General features: G+C 60.2%; 1 protein-coding gene across 3 annotated transcripts; it reads left to right on the plus strand.

The window, feature by feature from the left end:
* Window positions 1-38: 38 nt before the first annotated feature.
* Window positions 39-14,758, plus strand: RASGRP2 (RAS guanyl releasing protein 2). Of its 3 annotated transcripts, none has more exons than XM_045854787.1 (17): window positions 39-449; window positions 2,940-3,081; window positions 3,755-3,857; window positions 4,327-4,389; window positions 4,668-4,799; window positions 5,542-5,692; window positions 5,905-6,078; window positions 6,231-6,347; window positions 7,309-7,590; window positions 8,382-8,459; window positions 8,757-8,879; window positions 9,169-9,284; window positions 12,436-12,577; window positions 12,849-12,885; window positions 13,246-13,416; window positions 14,322-14,385; window positions 14,542-14,758. In XM_045854787.1, the coding sequence occupies exons 2-16, from the start codon at window positions 3,009-3,011 to the stop codon at window positions 14,378-14,380; spliced, it is 1,821 nt and encodes a 606-aa protein (XP_045710743.1). In that variant the 5' UTR covers window positions 39-449; window positions 2,940-3,008; the 3' UTR covers window positions 14,381-14,385; window positions 14,542-14,758. The 3 variants fall into 3 exon arrangements, with proteins under 3 accessions (XP_045710743.1, XP_045710744.1, XP_045710745.1); XM_045854788.1 differs by lacking the exon at window positions 39-449 and adding an exon at window positions 1,009-1,133; XM_045854789.1 differs by lacking the exons at window positions 39-449; window positions 3,755-3,857 and having other exon boundaries at window positions 2,945-3,081; window positions 4,288-4,389.
* Window positions 14,759-15,305: the final 547 nt, after the last annotated feature.

Consider the following 15,305-nt stretch of genomic DNA (forward strand, 5'->3'; position numbering starts at 1 on the left):
CTAGGCCAGGCCAAAGTTGCCCCCACCTCGTTTTGGGGAAACTGAGGACCAGAAAGGGCCCGCTACGAGGCCTCGTATTATGCAGATTGCAGTGTGGGGGAGGTCCCCACTCCCCAGCGCCGAGTCAGGGAGTGGCAAGTCTTGTGGGGCACGTTCGAGGCGGGTGGTTTCAGAGTGAGTGTGTTTGAACCCAAAGTCCGGAAACGGTTACTGGCTCCCCTAGGCCCGGCCCGTGGGGACCCCAACTGCCTGCGGCTGCCCCTCCCAAGTTCCTCCCTGCCAGAAGCATCCAGGCCTCCAGCCTCCAACCTGCGGAGAACCCACCCGCAGCTTGCATCTGCCCCTTTCCTTCGGGCACCGTGGGAGCCAGGCTTCCGGGGCCCCAGTCCCGCCTGTGTGAGCTGGAGCTCCCCCCACAACACCCCCAGGCTTCGAGGTCTCGTCTCCAGGTAGTGGCGCTTTCATTCCTCCCTCCCCACAGGACCCTCTCCCCAGAATGCTCCCATCTTGCGCGAGCCTCTCCCCCGAACTGTCATAAGGACCCGGTGCCCCACGCCCCAGATCTCCGCGCTGCCTGCAGGAAGACGTCTGGCCCTGGGTCGGGGTAGCCCCGGGGGAACGGTTTGTTTCGAAAACAGGAACCCGGGCCGGGGGCTGGGCGGGGCGCCCCTTCCCCACCGCAGTCCGCTTCCTGCCCCTCCCGGCTTCCTCTGCCCAACACCAGGCAGGGCGGGGGGCACAGGGGCGTCTGGGGTGGGGGGATAGGGCCCTCCAGGTCCCTCGCGGCCTGACCTCCGCTCGCCCACCCGCGGCGCAGCCAGTGGCGCAGCCCCCCCTCCCCCGCGCGCATCTCTGGCCTCTGGGCGGCGCGGCAGGGGAGGGGTTAAGCTGCCGCAGGGACCGCCGTGTGCGGGGCGAGGGGGAGCCCCGGTGGGGGAGGCGCGGCGGCGGTGCAGAGCCCCGCGCAGGGGCGGGGAGGGAAGGGGGCGGTAGCGCGGGGGCGGGGCCGCGGGGAGCCGGCCGCGGAGCGGAGAGCGGGCGGGAGCCGCAACCGCAGCGAGGCCGGCGGGCAGGAGCGCTCGGAGGTGGCGCCTCCTGGGCCGGGCGCGGACTCCTTGCTGCAGGTCCCAAGAGTGAGTGGAGCGTGCGCGGGCGCGACAAAGCGTGGAGGAGGGCCGGGTCCCTAGAGGCCCCCTGGGGCAGCGGGTGGATTGTGGGGTGGGGAGTCTGCGGCAGGGGTCTGGGGATGGAGGGGACTGCAGAGAGAGCTGAGGCTCCCTGGGCGACCCGCGGGAGGGGGCGGCATCGCGGTGCACTCAGCCCATTCTAGCCACATCTCAGCGGACCTCCCCCCCCCCCACGCGGAACCCCCATTCGACATGTGAGAAAATCGAGGCTCCGAGAGGCCAAGTGACTGTCAAGGTCAAACAGCAAGGAAGCGGCAGTCAGGAGGGGATGGCTCTGGGTGGCTCCTAGGAAAAAGTCCGCTAAAGAACTCCGTGGAGGAGCCCCGGCTCCCGGCTCCGCAGCCCGAGGCGGGGTACCTTTTCCCGTGGCGCAAAGCTCTGCCAGTGGCGGGAGGAGGGGCGTGAGGGGTGTGAAGGTGTTTGGCCCAAGGGCTGGCCCTGGACCGCGGATGAAGCGGTGGTGGTGGAATGGGCGTGTGCGCGCACCCACGGGAGTGTGTGCGCATGTGGGAGAGTGTACATGCGTGTAGGTGCACTGCCTGGCATGTGTGCACACGTGTGCGGATGTCAGCGCAGCCGTGGCTGAGGAACTCGCGGCTGGCCTGGCTGGAGTGAGCAGAGGGTCCGAGAGCCGGCCCCGGTGAATGGGGTTGCATTCTGAAGTAGGAAGCTAGATGTGTTTGCCCGAGGGTCCTAGGTGTGCGCAGGGTGTGGGTGCCATTGTGTGTGTGACACAGAGGATGAGAGGCGAACGCCTAGGCCTGCGTGCGTGTGAGCCAGCCAGGGCGTCTTGCACCCCAGTGCGGGCCCCTGGTCTGGGGCTCGGAATGAGTGTCCCTGCATGGGCGCCTACTGGAGTTGCTGGCGGAGTCAGACAGGCACTCTCCAGCCCCCACGGCTGTGGCGCCCCCTTCTGGGCACCCTACTCTGTGTGTCCGAGTGTGGCCAGCCAGTGTCTGTGCTCACAGTTCGACCGTGCAGTCTGGAAGCCTGGGTCAGGAGCCCGAGCTGGAGAGGAGGGTGGCTTGCATAAAGGCTGAGCCGGGAATCCCTGGGGCCTTCATGGAGGAGGTGGCTGGGGAGCGCGCATTTCCCAGGCTCAGACTTGCAGCTCACGCCTCCGGGCCGCTGCGGGCTCCCCGAGCCGCCACCCCCGCCCTAGGAATGTTCCTCCCCATTCCAGCCCTTCTCCCCAAGGGCAAGCCCCTGGGGGCTGCTTCAGCCCCGCCTTCCCTTCCCGGGAACCCGGGATGGGGCGAGGGGGGCAGGACGCCTGGGTTCCTCCCTCCTCCCATCCCAGAGAGAAATTCCTCTGAGGTCCCCTCAGGCTCTGGGTTCCCAAAATAACCCTGCGGGGGAAGGGAGGCTGTGGAGGGAGGGAAGCGAGAGGGGCGTAGAGCCGAGCTGCGGTTGCTGCAGGTGCCTCTCGGGAGAGGGCGTGAGGAGAAGAGGGCCTCCGGGAGGCAGAGGCATCAGCCAGCCCCCGGAGTCCAGGGTCATCCTCATCCTCAGAGAGTCCCTCGGCCCTCTGGCGACTCCGAGGGTGGGCCGGAAGCCTCTAAGGCTAGCCTGTTTCCCAACTGTTGGGTTGCACCATCCCGGGCCAGACCGTTTAACCCGGGGAGTGGCCGCCGCCGCCGACTCCGCCCCTGCCCAGCAGGGGGCGTGCCCGCCCCCGCCCCGTTCCAGCCCACTGGCGGCTCCCCCGGGCCAGCGCCTCTGCAGACTCCCACTCTACCTCTCCCGGGACAGGGGTCCGGTCCCAGACCCGCAGGAGGCTTCCGGAGCGCAGCTGGATCCAGCCTACCCGCACCGGCGGCCATGGCGGGCACCCTAGACCTGGACAAGGGCTGCACAGTGGAGGAGCTGCTTCGCGGTTGCATCGAAGCTTTCGGTGAGTAGCATGAGAGCACACCCCGAACCTGAGCCCAGCTGGGGCCTGAACTCGGCACCCCCGGCTTCCCAGGGCGGGCTCCGGGGCCGGGCCCACTCAGCTCCGCATCTTGCATCCTCTTTAACGAAAGCCGTGGAGAGGTCCCCATGCTTCAGAAAGATAACATGCTTCACTTCCCTAGTATGACGACGATGAAGGCAGGACGGGGTCCCCAGACTCTGGCATGCGGGGGGCATTATCTGTTCCCCCCCCCCCCCCGGGAATCCGGAGGAACTCTGTATCTAGGGCCCGAGAGCTGTTTCCGGCTGATGCGGGGCAGCTTATCTGGTGAAGGGGTGCCCCTTCCCCCAGGCACTCAGGAAATGACCTCTGGATTCTTGACTCTGGGGAACCCAGGCTCCTTCCGCTCCAGCTGGTTCCCCTCCCGACCACGGGCCCGACTCACACCCTCCCCTCCTCCAGTTCCCCCGGATCCTGCCTTATATCTCTCCCACTCTGCACACGAACCTGCCTCTCCTTCCTAACCTGCCTCCGGGTTTGGAATCCTGGGAAGGCAGGTGGGCGAGGCGGTGCTGGTGCAGATAGATACCTGTGAGGCCGAGGGCTAGGGTTTGGGGACCATGGCTGCGGGGCCGGAGAGTCAAGCCGCTTCTCTTCCACGCGTCGGAGTCAGATGACTCCGGGAAGGTGCGGGACCCGCAGCTGGTGCGCATGTTCCTCATGATGCACCCCTGGTACATCCCCTCCACCGAGCTGGCGGCGAAGCTGCTCCAGATATATCCTTCGACGGCCTCGTCGCCGAGGGCCCTGCTGTCCAGTGCCCCCGCCCCGGGGCGAGCCCGGGGGTGGGCTTCGCTTTCAGAGCCGGGACCCTCCTGCGCCCCAGAGTTCAGGCTTCTTCGCCCAGCCTCCCCCTGGGGCCTAGGCCCCGCCCCCGACTGTGTCCCCAACCTGGGTATTGCCTTCTCTGTCCCCACAGTCTAGGACCCTGCCCTACTACCAGTTTGGCCTCCCAGAAACCAGGCCCTGCTCGCCGATGCCCGAAGAACCTAGCCCCCTTTCCTCTCACCTGCCCTCCCGAAGCTCACCCCCCCCACCCCCCTTTCCGTCCCTTTCCAGGGCTTCTGCCTGGGCGCCCCCCACCCCCAGACCCCATCCCCAGCACTTCTCCGAGAACCAGGCCCCACCCCCTGCCTCCCTTTCTAGATTTAGGCTGCCTCCCGGTTTTCCTTAACTCTCTTTCACCTACCAACAATCCCGGAAGGACAACTCCAGTTCGCTGCAGGTGAAAACGTGCCACCTGGTCAGGTGAGTCTTCCTGCTGGGGTGCCGTCCCTCCTTCCTCTACCCCCTTCTCCCAGGCCGCTGCACTCTGGCCTTGGGTTGGGGGGTGGTTTGCCCCAGGCTCCGCCCGTGCTTGGAGCACGCTCCAGGCCTGCCCCTTGCTGGTTCTGCGTGGTGGGGGTGGGGAAGGGCAGAGCTGGGACAGGGGGAACCATGGTTTGAGGCCCTTTCCCCCTTTATGGGGAACTGCAGGGCCGGGGGTGGGGGAAGGGCCGTCTGGGGTGACTCCTGCTCCCCTTCAGGTACTGGATCTCAGCATTCCCGGCCGAGTTTGACCTGAACCCTGAGCTCGCCGAGCAGATCAAGGAACTGAAAGCTCTATTGGACCAAGAAGGGAACCGCAGGCACAGCAGCCTCATCGACATCGAGAGCGTGTGCGTGGGGGGGGGGGGGAGCTCTGGGGCAGGGAGGGCACTCGGCATCCTCCGCTGTCTGCGCTTAATAAATGTTTGTTGAATTGAATGAGTGAGGGTCATGTCACTCTCTGGCTTGAAAACCTTCCGTGGTTCTCTGTCGCCTTCAAAACGTCTCGGCTCGAGATGAAGGCCGCTCGTGGCCTCCTGCCTCTCATCTTCCACAGCCCAGCGCCCATCCCACGCACCTCATCCTGTCGTCACGTGAGTCCACTCACCATCCTCCGGCCCCGCGTCCTCTCCCATCACGACACTCTGCTCCTGTTGTCCCCTCGCGTCTCTGTGTGACCGCCCTCGGCTCAGTGTGGAGAGTCTGCGGGCTCTGTGCGCCCAGGCCCTCCCAGGGCAGACTCTGTCGTTCTGCTCTGCCTCCCCGTGGCACTGCGTGCAAAGAGCTGCACACACGCCACGCTGTTCTGTGACCGTTTCTGTGTCTGTCTCCCTGTGTAGCCTGTGAGCTCCTTGGGGGCAGGAACCACGTCTCGTTCATCTTTGTATCCCTCCGCGTCTAGCACAGCGCCTGGCACCGAGTGCGTCTTCCATGCGTGTGTGTATGTGTGTGTGTGTGGAGTGTGTGTGTGGTGCGTGATGAAGGGGGACTGCAGGAGTTCGGGGACTGGGGACACTGTGGACGTCCCCAGTCAGCTCGAGGGGCGTGTCTGCATGAGTGCAAAGGGCTCACTGCCCTTGCCCCGCCCCCCAGCCCCACCTACAAGTGGAAGCGGCAGGTGACTCAGCGGAACCCTGTGGGACAGAAAAAACGCAAGATGTCTCTGTTGTTCGACCACCTGGAGCCCTTGGAGCTGGCGGAGCATCTCACCTACCTGGAGTACCGCTCCTTCAGCAAGATCCTGGTGTGGCCCGAGGGCCTGGGGTCAGGGGTGGAGTACAGGCTGGGGCTGGGGTCCCAGAAGGGGCAGCGTCCCTGGGGTGGGTGGGGTCACAAGGACCTGGGTGGGTGTTTTCAGTGTAACCAGCAGAGGGCATCTGGAGGGCGAGGAGAGGCCGTGGGTGAGGGGAGAGTCCCTCAGGGCACTGAGGATTGCTCCCCACCCCTGCCCCCCAGTTCCAGGACTACCACAGTTTCGTGACCCATGGCTGCACTGTGGACAACCCCGTCCTGGAGCGATTCATCTCCCTGTTCAATAGTGTCTCGCAGTGGGTGCAGCTCATGATTCTCAGCAAGCCCACGGCCCCACAGCGCGCCCTGGTCATCACACACTTCGTCCACGTGGCAGAGGTGCCTGTCCTTCTGTCCCCTCCCGACCTCCCCAAATGCCAGTCTGGCTGAGTCCCTCCTTGCTACGATCCTCTGCCTCCACTCTGGAAAAGCTGGGCCCAGTTCTGGGTTCGTTCAGTGACCCCTGCCCCCCCTCCCCCTGTGTCCCCCAGAAGCTGCTGCAGCTGCAGAACTTCAACACGCTGATGGCGGTGGTGGGGGGCCTGAGCCACAGCTCCATCTCCCGCCTCAAGGAGACCCACAGCCACGTTAGCCCCGAGACCGTCAAGGTGCCTGGGACTGGAGGGTTGGGGGAGCAGCCTTGTCAAGGCCTGGGGTCTGGCTTCCCAGGTCTGGCTTCCCTGGGAGCTCACAGCAGCGAGCGAGCGCTGGGCACTGCGGCCCTCGTTGGACAGATGGGGAAACTGAGGCTCGGTGGGGTTAAATCCTTTTCCAGTTTAAACGATGCAAGAGGCAGAGTGGGGGCTCACACGTCCGTCTGATGCCAAGGCTTTGTTCTTTTATTTTGTTTAAGATATTGGGTGACACACACATAGAAAAGCACATAAAACTCAGGTCCAGTTTACAGAAAGATGGTAAGGAAGATAGATGCCTGTGCAACCACCGCCCCCCCCCCACCCCCCGGGCCAGGAAGTAGACCGTTGCCACAGCCCCCGAAGCTGCCAGCACCTTGGGGCGTGGCCCCCTCCGGGCAGAGGGAGCCCACGTCCTCGCTTCGCTCCGGGAGCTGGCCTCGCTTTACCACCCGCGCGTGCATTCCCAACTGTGTGGCCTTTCTGTCACCAGTGTCTGAACTTCCTATGAATGGAATCATGTTGTTTATGTTACTTTATATTTCCTTTCATTCTTACCTTCTGTTACGTGGAGCAGTTGCTCATTCATTTCCATTACTACGCAATATTTTATAGTAAGTCCACTCCAGTGTATGAATCCACCCTCCTGCCTCCCCGAGCCTGTTTCTTCTCCTGTTCAGTGTTGGTGGTCTGTGGCCAGGCCTGCTGTGCAGCTGTGGCATTGGGCAGTGGGTGTTCTCATGAACTCATGACGTGTGAACTCTGACCCTCCGGGGCTAAGGGAGCCAGTGTTGGGGGACAATTGAGGGAGGGCTGTGTCTTTCACCCCTCCCTGACTCTGAACCTCATCCCCTCCCTCACTTCTAGGGCTGCGTGGGGGGGCTGTTTGAGCTGGTGATGTGTGGATGTGTGTGACCTTCTACCCTTTGCCCCCCAGCTCTGGGAACATCTGACCGAACTAGTGACGGCCACCAGCAACTACAGCAACTACCGGCGGCGGCTGGCAGCCTGTGTGGGCTTCCGCTTCCCCATCCTGGGTGTGCACCTCAAGGACCTGGTGGCCCTGCAGCTGGCACTGCCCGACTGGCTGGACCCTGCCCGGACTCGACTTAATGGGGCCAAGATGAAGCAGCTCTTCAGCATCTTGGAGGAGCTGGCCATGGTGACCAGCCTTCGGCCACCGGTGCAGGCGAACCCTGACCTGCTGAGCCTGCTCACGGTGAGGGGCCGGGCGCCAGGGCTGGGGGCCGCACTGGGTCCTGGGTTTGCAAGCCTTTGGGTGGCTGTAGGCTTGGCCTTGGGTTCTCGGTTCCGGTCACGGGACTAAGAGCCAGCCTGGGCTCCAGGGTTTGGCGTGAACTCTGAGATGGGTTCCAGGCTCCAGACGGGACTGTGGACTGAGGCTGGTGTATGGCCTCTGGGTTGACTCCCCAGCAGTGAGTGGGTCATGTTCAAGGTTTAGGGTCAAGCTCTGGATTCTGGGTGCAGTGGGTTCTAATCATGGTCCTGAGCTCTGAGGTTCTGGGCTTGACCGTGGACTCAATTTTGAGGTGTAGGGGTAGGAGCGGGGTTCTAGTTGAGATCTGGCCCAGTTCTAGACATTGGGCTGGGGCTTAGGTTTTGGATTTGGAGTGAATTCTTAGCTCTTCCCAGCCTCTGGACTGGGATCGGGGTTGAAGTCTGAGCTGGATCCTGGGTGTTGGGTTGGGTCCTAGGCTGGGAGTGAATGTCAGAGCTCTCGGCTGGGGTCCGACCTGGATTCTGGGCTGAGATCTTGGCCGTGCGCTATGCTCAAGGTTTAGGGGCAGGCGTGGGCTCTGGTCTGTGTGCTAGGCTGGCGTGTGGTTGCTGGGGTGTGTTCGAAGCTGGCCACTCTCCTGAGTTTGCTCTGGGCTGGGCTCAGGGCCGAGCTGCGGTTTCTAGAAGGACCTGAGACCCTGGGCTCTGGGCGGCGGGCTCCTGCAAGCAGCAACAAGGGCCGGTGGGTGTGGTGACACCTGTGTGTGGCAGGTGTCTCTGGATCAGTATCAGACGGAGGACGAGCTCTACCAGCTGTCGCTGCAGCGGGAGCCGCGCTCCAAGTCCTCGGTGAGCGAGGGAATGCTCCTTCTCCACCCTGCCCATCCTCTTCCTCTCCCAGCGCCGCCCCTCCTGGGCAGCCCAGGTTGTGAGGGTGGGTGTTTGGTAGGGGGTTTTCTCGGTGGGTTGGGGTTAGGTGGGTGGTCCTGGGGGCGGGGTCTCGAACAGAGTCTCCAAGTTGACCACTTCCTCCCTCTTCCCGCTTGGTGTTCAGGCTCCCTTATCCCCAGGGCTTCTCCTCTCCGCTCCCCTGGGCCCTGGGCTCCCTCACCCCTGGCCCTCGCTCAGGCCTGACCCCTCCCACAGCCAACCAGCCCCACAGGCTGTACCCCACCTCCCCGGGCCCCCGTGCTGGAGGAGTGGACCTCGGCTGCCAAACCCAAGCTGGACCAGGCACTCTTTGTGGAACACATCGAGAAAATGGTGGAGGTGAGACCCTGTGGTGGCCGGCTCTGAGGCCTGAGGGGTGAGGGGGACAGATCCGCAGTGGTCAGTCGAGGCCGGTTTTGCCTGGTCATCGGCCCAGGAACTGTGTCACCAGTGCAGAGTGCAAGGGCCAGCCCTCAGCCCTCGGAAGGCATGGGGGCATGGGAGAGGGAGGTGGTGAGGGCGGCGGACAGCAGCCCACACCCGAGGCACCCGTCACAGCGCGGACTGAGAACGTGTGCACGATGAGGCCCACGGCCCTTTTCTTCTCCCGCACTGTGTCTCCTCTCAGTCCGTGTTCCGGAACTTTGACGTCGATGGGGACGGCCACATCTCGCAGGAGGAGTTCCAGATCATCCGTGGGAACTTCCCTTACCTCAGCGCCTTTGGGGACCTCGACCAGAACCAGTGAGGAGGGCTGGGAGCTGGGGGAGAGGGAAGGCAAGCTCACTTCCCCCTTGGGTTTCAGTTTCCTCCTTGGAGGTCAGGCTGCCGCTGGATGAGATGATCTGGCCCGAGAAAGCTACCAATGTGGGGAGGTGCTCTCAGCAGGAGCGGTGTGGCGGGGGGGGGGGGGGGTGGGCAGCACCTGGCTGCAGCGGCACAGGGCTCCCGCACTCATTCGGACAGGTGGGGCCTCCACCTGCATCTTACAAAGACTGTATGGCCTGGGGACTGCTGCTCACAAATGCCATTTTATTTGTGGAGTTCACAGCTGGCAGAAAGTGGGGGCAAGTTGAACTCCTGGGTACCCTGTCTCAATGAATAGATGAGAAAGACCTGTAATTAGCAGCATCCACTTGCTTATCAACAATTCACAAGCTGACCATTTGGATAAATAGCTGGTTGTCTGAGGTTGGTTAACGGTGCCCGCTGCAACCGTGTTCATGTCCCTGCTTTGCTGAGCAGACAAAATTCCAATCAACATTTACAGTCCGTCTCAAGTTGAGTTATTTCTTAATGTCAATCCATATTTTAAAAAATTCTGGGTTTGTTTCTATATTGCAAAGATCCGTGGTTTAAAAAATTAGGTAGTAAAACAGATTTGTAGTACACAGCGTGTGTGAAGTAAGAAGTGGAAAGCTCCCTTCCTCCTTCCTACCTGTTACTATATTGGCTCAACTCTTCGTGACCCTGTTAGCGGTGTTCCTGGTTAGGCAGCGTGTGTTTCCTTCCAGTCTTTTTTTCCCCCCACGCACCTGCAAATGGACATAGATTTTGTTTGCCTGTGTCTGTGTCGCGGGCAAACAGAATGATGGTGCAAATTTAGCTCTGCTCACGGTGGCTTTGTTTCTTCCCTCGGAGTAGAGGCAGAGTTCCGTGTTATCTCCCCGGGTGGGTGGGTGGGTGGATATTTTGTCCAGGCCACCCTCCCAGTGAGGACACAGCCCTCGGAGACCTTCGAGGCCCCAGCTTCATGCGGGAGTCCCAGCCTTCCCTTCCCTTCCCCACCACCTGCAAGCCCCGGGCCTTGTGCCTGGCTCCTGGCCGGGTGTCAAAGCCCAGCACCTGGCTCACCAGGTGGGAGACCAGCAACCCCCCTCCTGAGGCAGCTGCAGCATCCTGCCCCAACTCACCGCCTCCATCTGAAGCCCCCTCTTTGTTTCTGGAACTTGGGGGTTTCCATTTCTTTCTTGCAAACTCACCTATGCCTTTAAAGCAATTTTTGATATATTGTAACCAGCACCTAGGTATTTGTAGCAATAGCGATTTCAGTTTTTAGTTCAGGTGGAGACAGAACTGCACGCCTTGCTTTTTTTTTTGGCTTTTGTTTTCCACTGAAACCTTTGCCATGGACATCTCCCCGTGCCGATTCACATAGAGCTTCCTCATTCTTCAGAACGGCTTCAGCGTACTCGACGATGCGCTGGCCATCCTTGCCTCACCATTCTCCCGCTGATGGGTGTGCAGGCTGTGCCCAGTTTGCGCTATTAATATACGCCGGGCTGCTGTGCACGGCTTTGTAGCGATGTACTCCGGCCACTGTTTCTGTAGGGACAGAAATTCCTAGAAGTGGGATAATTGAATCAAAAGATATGCACATTCTAAATTAGGAGAGAGACTGCCAAAGTGACCTCAGGCAAGGTTGTGCCAGCTTGCACCCCATCAGCAGCAAACCAGTGCCCGTTTCCCAACCTCCTTGCCAACAGTGAAATCTATAATAAGCTTTACAGTGTTGCCAGTCTAACTGGCAAACGGCGTCTTGGTTAAATTCGCGTCTCTTTAATCCTAGGTGGGGTAGGGTATCTTTTCGTATGTGTATCGGCCACTTATCTCTCTTCTGTTAATTGCCTGTTCATAGTCTTTGTCTGTATTCCACTGGGTTTGTTGGTCTTTTTCTCATTGGTGTTCAGAATCTCTGTTAATGGATATTAACCCTTTGTTGTTGAATGTGTTTGCAAATATTTTCTTCCAGTCTGTCATTTATGTTGTCTTTTCCCATATAAAAAAAGATTTAAATGTTGTGTGCTCAATATGTCAGTCTTTTTCCTTTGTGGCTTCTTGGATTTGCGTTATGCGTGGAAAGGCTCTCACGCCCTCAAGATTACAAAATGATTCTCTTACGCCTTTTCAGATACTTTGATAATTTTATTTTTTACTTAGTGTTCTCAGCTCAGTGGGAATTCACTTTTCATGCACAGTAGGAGGTAGGAATCCGGGCTCGTGTGTGTTTCTAACGGGCCGGGCCGGCTGCCCCAAGGTCCCCGCTGATGCGAAGGGTCGCTTGCATCCCGTCACGGAGCCCCAGATGCAGTGGGTGGGAGTGTGTAGCAGGGACCACCAGCCTTGACGGAAATCGCTCCGGGGAGCCCAGCACCTCTCAACCACACAGACTCTGTTGTAAATGCTTCACGTGCACTATCTCATTTAATCCTCATGAGCCCCCACCCCCTGAGGTGTAGGAACTATTAGGACCCTCATTTATAGAAGAGGACACTGAGGCACAGAGAGGTTAACCAGCTCGAGGTCACACAGCCAGGAAGTAATGGAGCCGGAATTTGAACCGAGGTCTGTCTATCTCCAGAGCACGTGCTCACGCTTGCCCTGAAACCCGGGAGTCCGTGCCAAAAGGGTTCCGTGGGAAGCCCTGGGGAACGTGGGAAACGCTGAGCACAGGCGTCTCTCGGCAGGATTACGCAAGAGTTCCCCGCTCCAGAGCTCTCAGCAGAGGTCTTTTCCATTCTCACGCCTCTAAACTGCAGTGTGTCAGGGCTCAGTTTGGGACACAGAGGTCGCGAACCCCAGGGGGGGCGCACAGCCCCTTGTGTTCACACAGCCACGCTGTGCAGTGGGCAGGGCAGGAATCCGCCCCCGTTTTTCTGGGGAGGGAACCCAGGACGAGTGACTTGCTCAAGACCACACACCTAGCTTAGCAGCAGCCACTGCACCAGCCGGACTCCGGCCTGGCGTTCTTTCTCTTCCCTGCACCAGGGGTCAGTAGCAGGCATTTGGTGAGGACCTTCCACTCGGTAGGGGTTCTTCCCAGTGGGCTGGATTGGGTGGGCGGTGGGTGCTCCTCGGGAGGGCTCAAACTGAGGCGCGCCCACTCCGCCGACAGGGACGGCTGCATCAGCAGGGAGGAGATGGTCTCCTACTTCCTCCGCTCCAGCTCCATGCTGGGCGGCCGCATGGGCTTCGTCCACAACTTCCACGAGAGCAACTCCTTGCGCCCCGTTGCCTGCCGCCACTGCAAGGCCCTGGTGAGCCCCCGCCCAAGCCACCCCCGCCCACCCCGGTCCTACCCACCCACGCCCTGCCCTGTTCTCCCTTCTTCGCCACGCCCCTGCCAGAGCCACCTCTGCTCTCAGCCTCCTTAGTGTCACCTGCATCTCCTTTTGCCGTCCTGCACCTAACCCTCACCCCTAAGGCCCCAGAGAGGGTCGGTCCCAGCCTCTGCCCTGGAGAAGGAAGAAGTAGAGTCATCCCCTCTAAATCCCTCCCCGCCAGCACGGACCCCCTGCTCTATTTCAGATCCTGGGCATCTATAAGCAGGGCCTCAAATGCCGAGGTGAGATGGAATGGCGGGGCTCCTGGGCTGAGGGTTTTGGAAGAGTTATTGTCTGGGCGGGGATTCTTATATTTTGGTGGGTTGTTGCAAAGGAGTGAAGTACCTTGGAGTCAGGGGGCATGATGATTATGTGTGAAAGGCTTTTATTTTGGCGAGGCAGCTTCCCAGGAGCAGAGAACTTTGGAGAGGACATAGAATGGCAAGTAGGATGAAAAGAGCACTTTGGAAGGAGACTTTTGTTTTGGTGGGGCAGCTGCTCAGGAGCAAAGGAACCTGGGGAGAGAGGTACAGGCCTGGAGAATGGGACGGAGGGTGTGCTGACCAATGTCCTTGGCCGGGCTCCCCATCTGCCTCCCCCAGCCTGTGGTGTGACCTGCCACAAACAGTGCAAGGACCGCCTGTCGGTGGAGTGCCGGCGCCGGGCCCAGAGTATGAGTCTGGAGGGGTCTGCGCCCTCCCCCTCGCCCACACACACTCACCATCGCGCCTTCAGCTTCTCCCTGCCTCGCAGGCGAAGCTCCAGGCCTCCAGGTAAGGGGGAGTTTCATTCTGTGCTGGCCTGTGGAGGGAGGGAGGGAGGCTGGGCCGTTGTGGCAAAGTCTTAGCTTATCCCAGATGGAAACCGTGTCAGGGTTTGTACAATAATTCTCTTATTTCCCTGGAGCGATGACGAGGGTTGGACTGGTTAAGGCCCTAGAAGGTGGCCAGGGAACCCTTGACCCGCTGAGGATGAGGAGAAAGACTTTAATGCATGAAGAAGAGTGAAAATGAAAGAAGCGTCAGGATTGCGGCCACACTCATATTTTGTTAGGGAGATTGACAATGGACTGGGGAGGAAGTTGTGTGAGCCGTTTACCTGCATTTTCCTTTTTGGCTTCTCTGGAGGAGGGACTGAGAATTCTAAGTCCCTTACCCTGAACGTCTCCTCCTGGCAGCTCTTCTGGGGTCTCTGACGGTTTTAGGTCACTTTGCTGAATGATGATCCCTCAAACTATTTGGCTGAGAGCAGCCTGAACAAACTATGTTAAACTGGGGTCTAAGGCAGTTGGCCACAACCGTTCGGACTGGCATAAGTCCTCAAAAATAGAAAAGAGAAAACCATTTGCATCGAGCCTTCCTGAAGCGCTGGGGTCTACAATGTGAAACTTGCAGTAAATTGACGTTTAAGCAAACTGCACTGACAAATCTGTGGCTGCGAAAAAGCTGCGGCAAAAGGAAAACCTAGAGAAAGCCTCAAAAATTGGGCCGTTTGGTCACTCAGTGAATTGATTTTTGGTGGATGGGTCTGCTTCCGGGATGGGCCTGGGTGCCTCCCGCGAGCGAGCGAGCGAGCGGGGGAAGGGCCGCTGAAGACACGGGGACCAGGGACCTGGGAGTGGATCCTGTAACCCCGCCCATCCCGCCCCGCCCCGCCCCGCCCCGCCCCGCCCCTGCAGAGATTCGCGAGGAGGAGGTCCAGACGTTGGAGGACGGCGTGTTTGACATCCACTTGTAACGACGGTGAGCCTTCGCCCCACCCGTGCCAGAGCCTCCCCACTGGGGGCTGGGGGAGGGGAGCCAGGGAAAGGGGCGTTTTGTCCAAATGGCCTGGGCCAGGCAGACTCCTGCTTTTGCGGGGGAAGATCTTCCTCACCACCTCTGTTTTTCTCTTCCCAGCTGTGACTGGACCAAGCACTCCTGCCTGCCTTGGAGAAAAGACCTGGACCACAGCAGGGAGCCTGGGTGCCGGGGCAGCAGGCCGGGGCTGGGGGGGTGGGGCATGGGGTGGCATGCGGCTGAGGGCAGGGCAGGCCTGGTGTCCCTAAGGTTGTACAGACTCTTGTGAATATTTGTATTTTCCAGGAATAAAAAGGCCCCATGTCATGAACCCAGACCATCAGAGCCTAGAATCCTGGAGTGGGTGTGGGTGTGGGGGGACAGGGGACAGTAATGACCATTCACAGGGACAGCAATGTTCTAGTCTACAGCTTTGTAGTCAGAGAAATCTTGGAAGACCTGGGATCTCATGTGTCTGGAACCCTGGGAGGAACTAGAATCCTCGGGGATAGAATCTTAGGGCCAGAAAACCTTGGAAATTAAGCATCTTGGAGAGGACCTGAAATCTTGAGGAGTTCAGAATCTTGGGGGTATAAAAAGTGAAATGACCAAGTCTTTGCACTCAGAATCGCCGGGCCCAGGGGTCTTGCATAATCATAGCCTTCAGCCCACAGTTGAAATTCCCTTGCTTGACAGGAGGTCCTTTCAGCTCCCACTTGAATACTTCCAGCAATGGGGAGCTCACTGCAGAGAACCATGGGAGGGAGAGGGCAGCCCAGCGTGCCGGCTGTTGGGAGAGGGAGGGAGGGGCCTGGGCAGCTTTCCTGCCTGGGGGTGGGGGCTGCACTCCTTGGGCTTGCAGCCTCCCGGCCTGGTGCTGCTGC

Source organism: Phyllostomus hastatus, unplaced genomic scaffold (assembly GCF_019186645.2).
Source record: "Phyllostomus hastatus isolate PE091 unplaced genomic scaffold, TTU_PhHast_1.1 phas_scaffold_11, whole genome shotgun sequence".
Taxonomy (NCBI): Eukaryota; Metazoa; Chordata; class Mammalia; order Chiroptera; family Phyllostomidae; genus Phyllostomus; species Phyllostomus hastatus.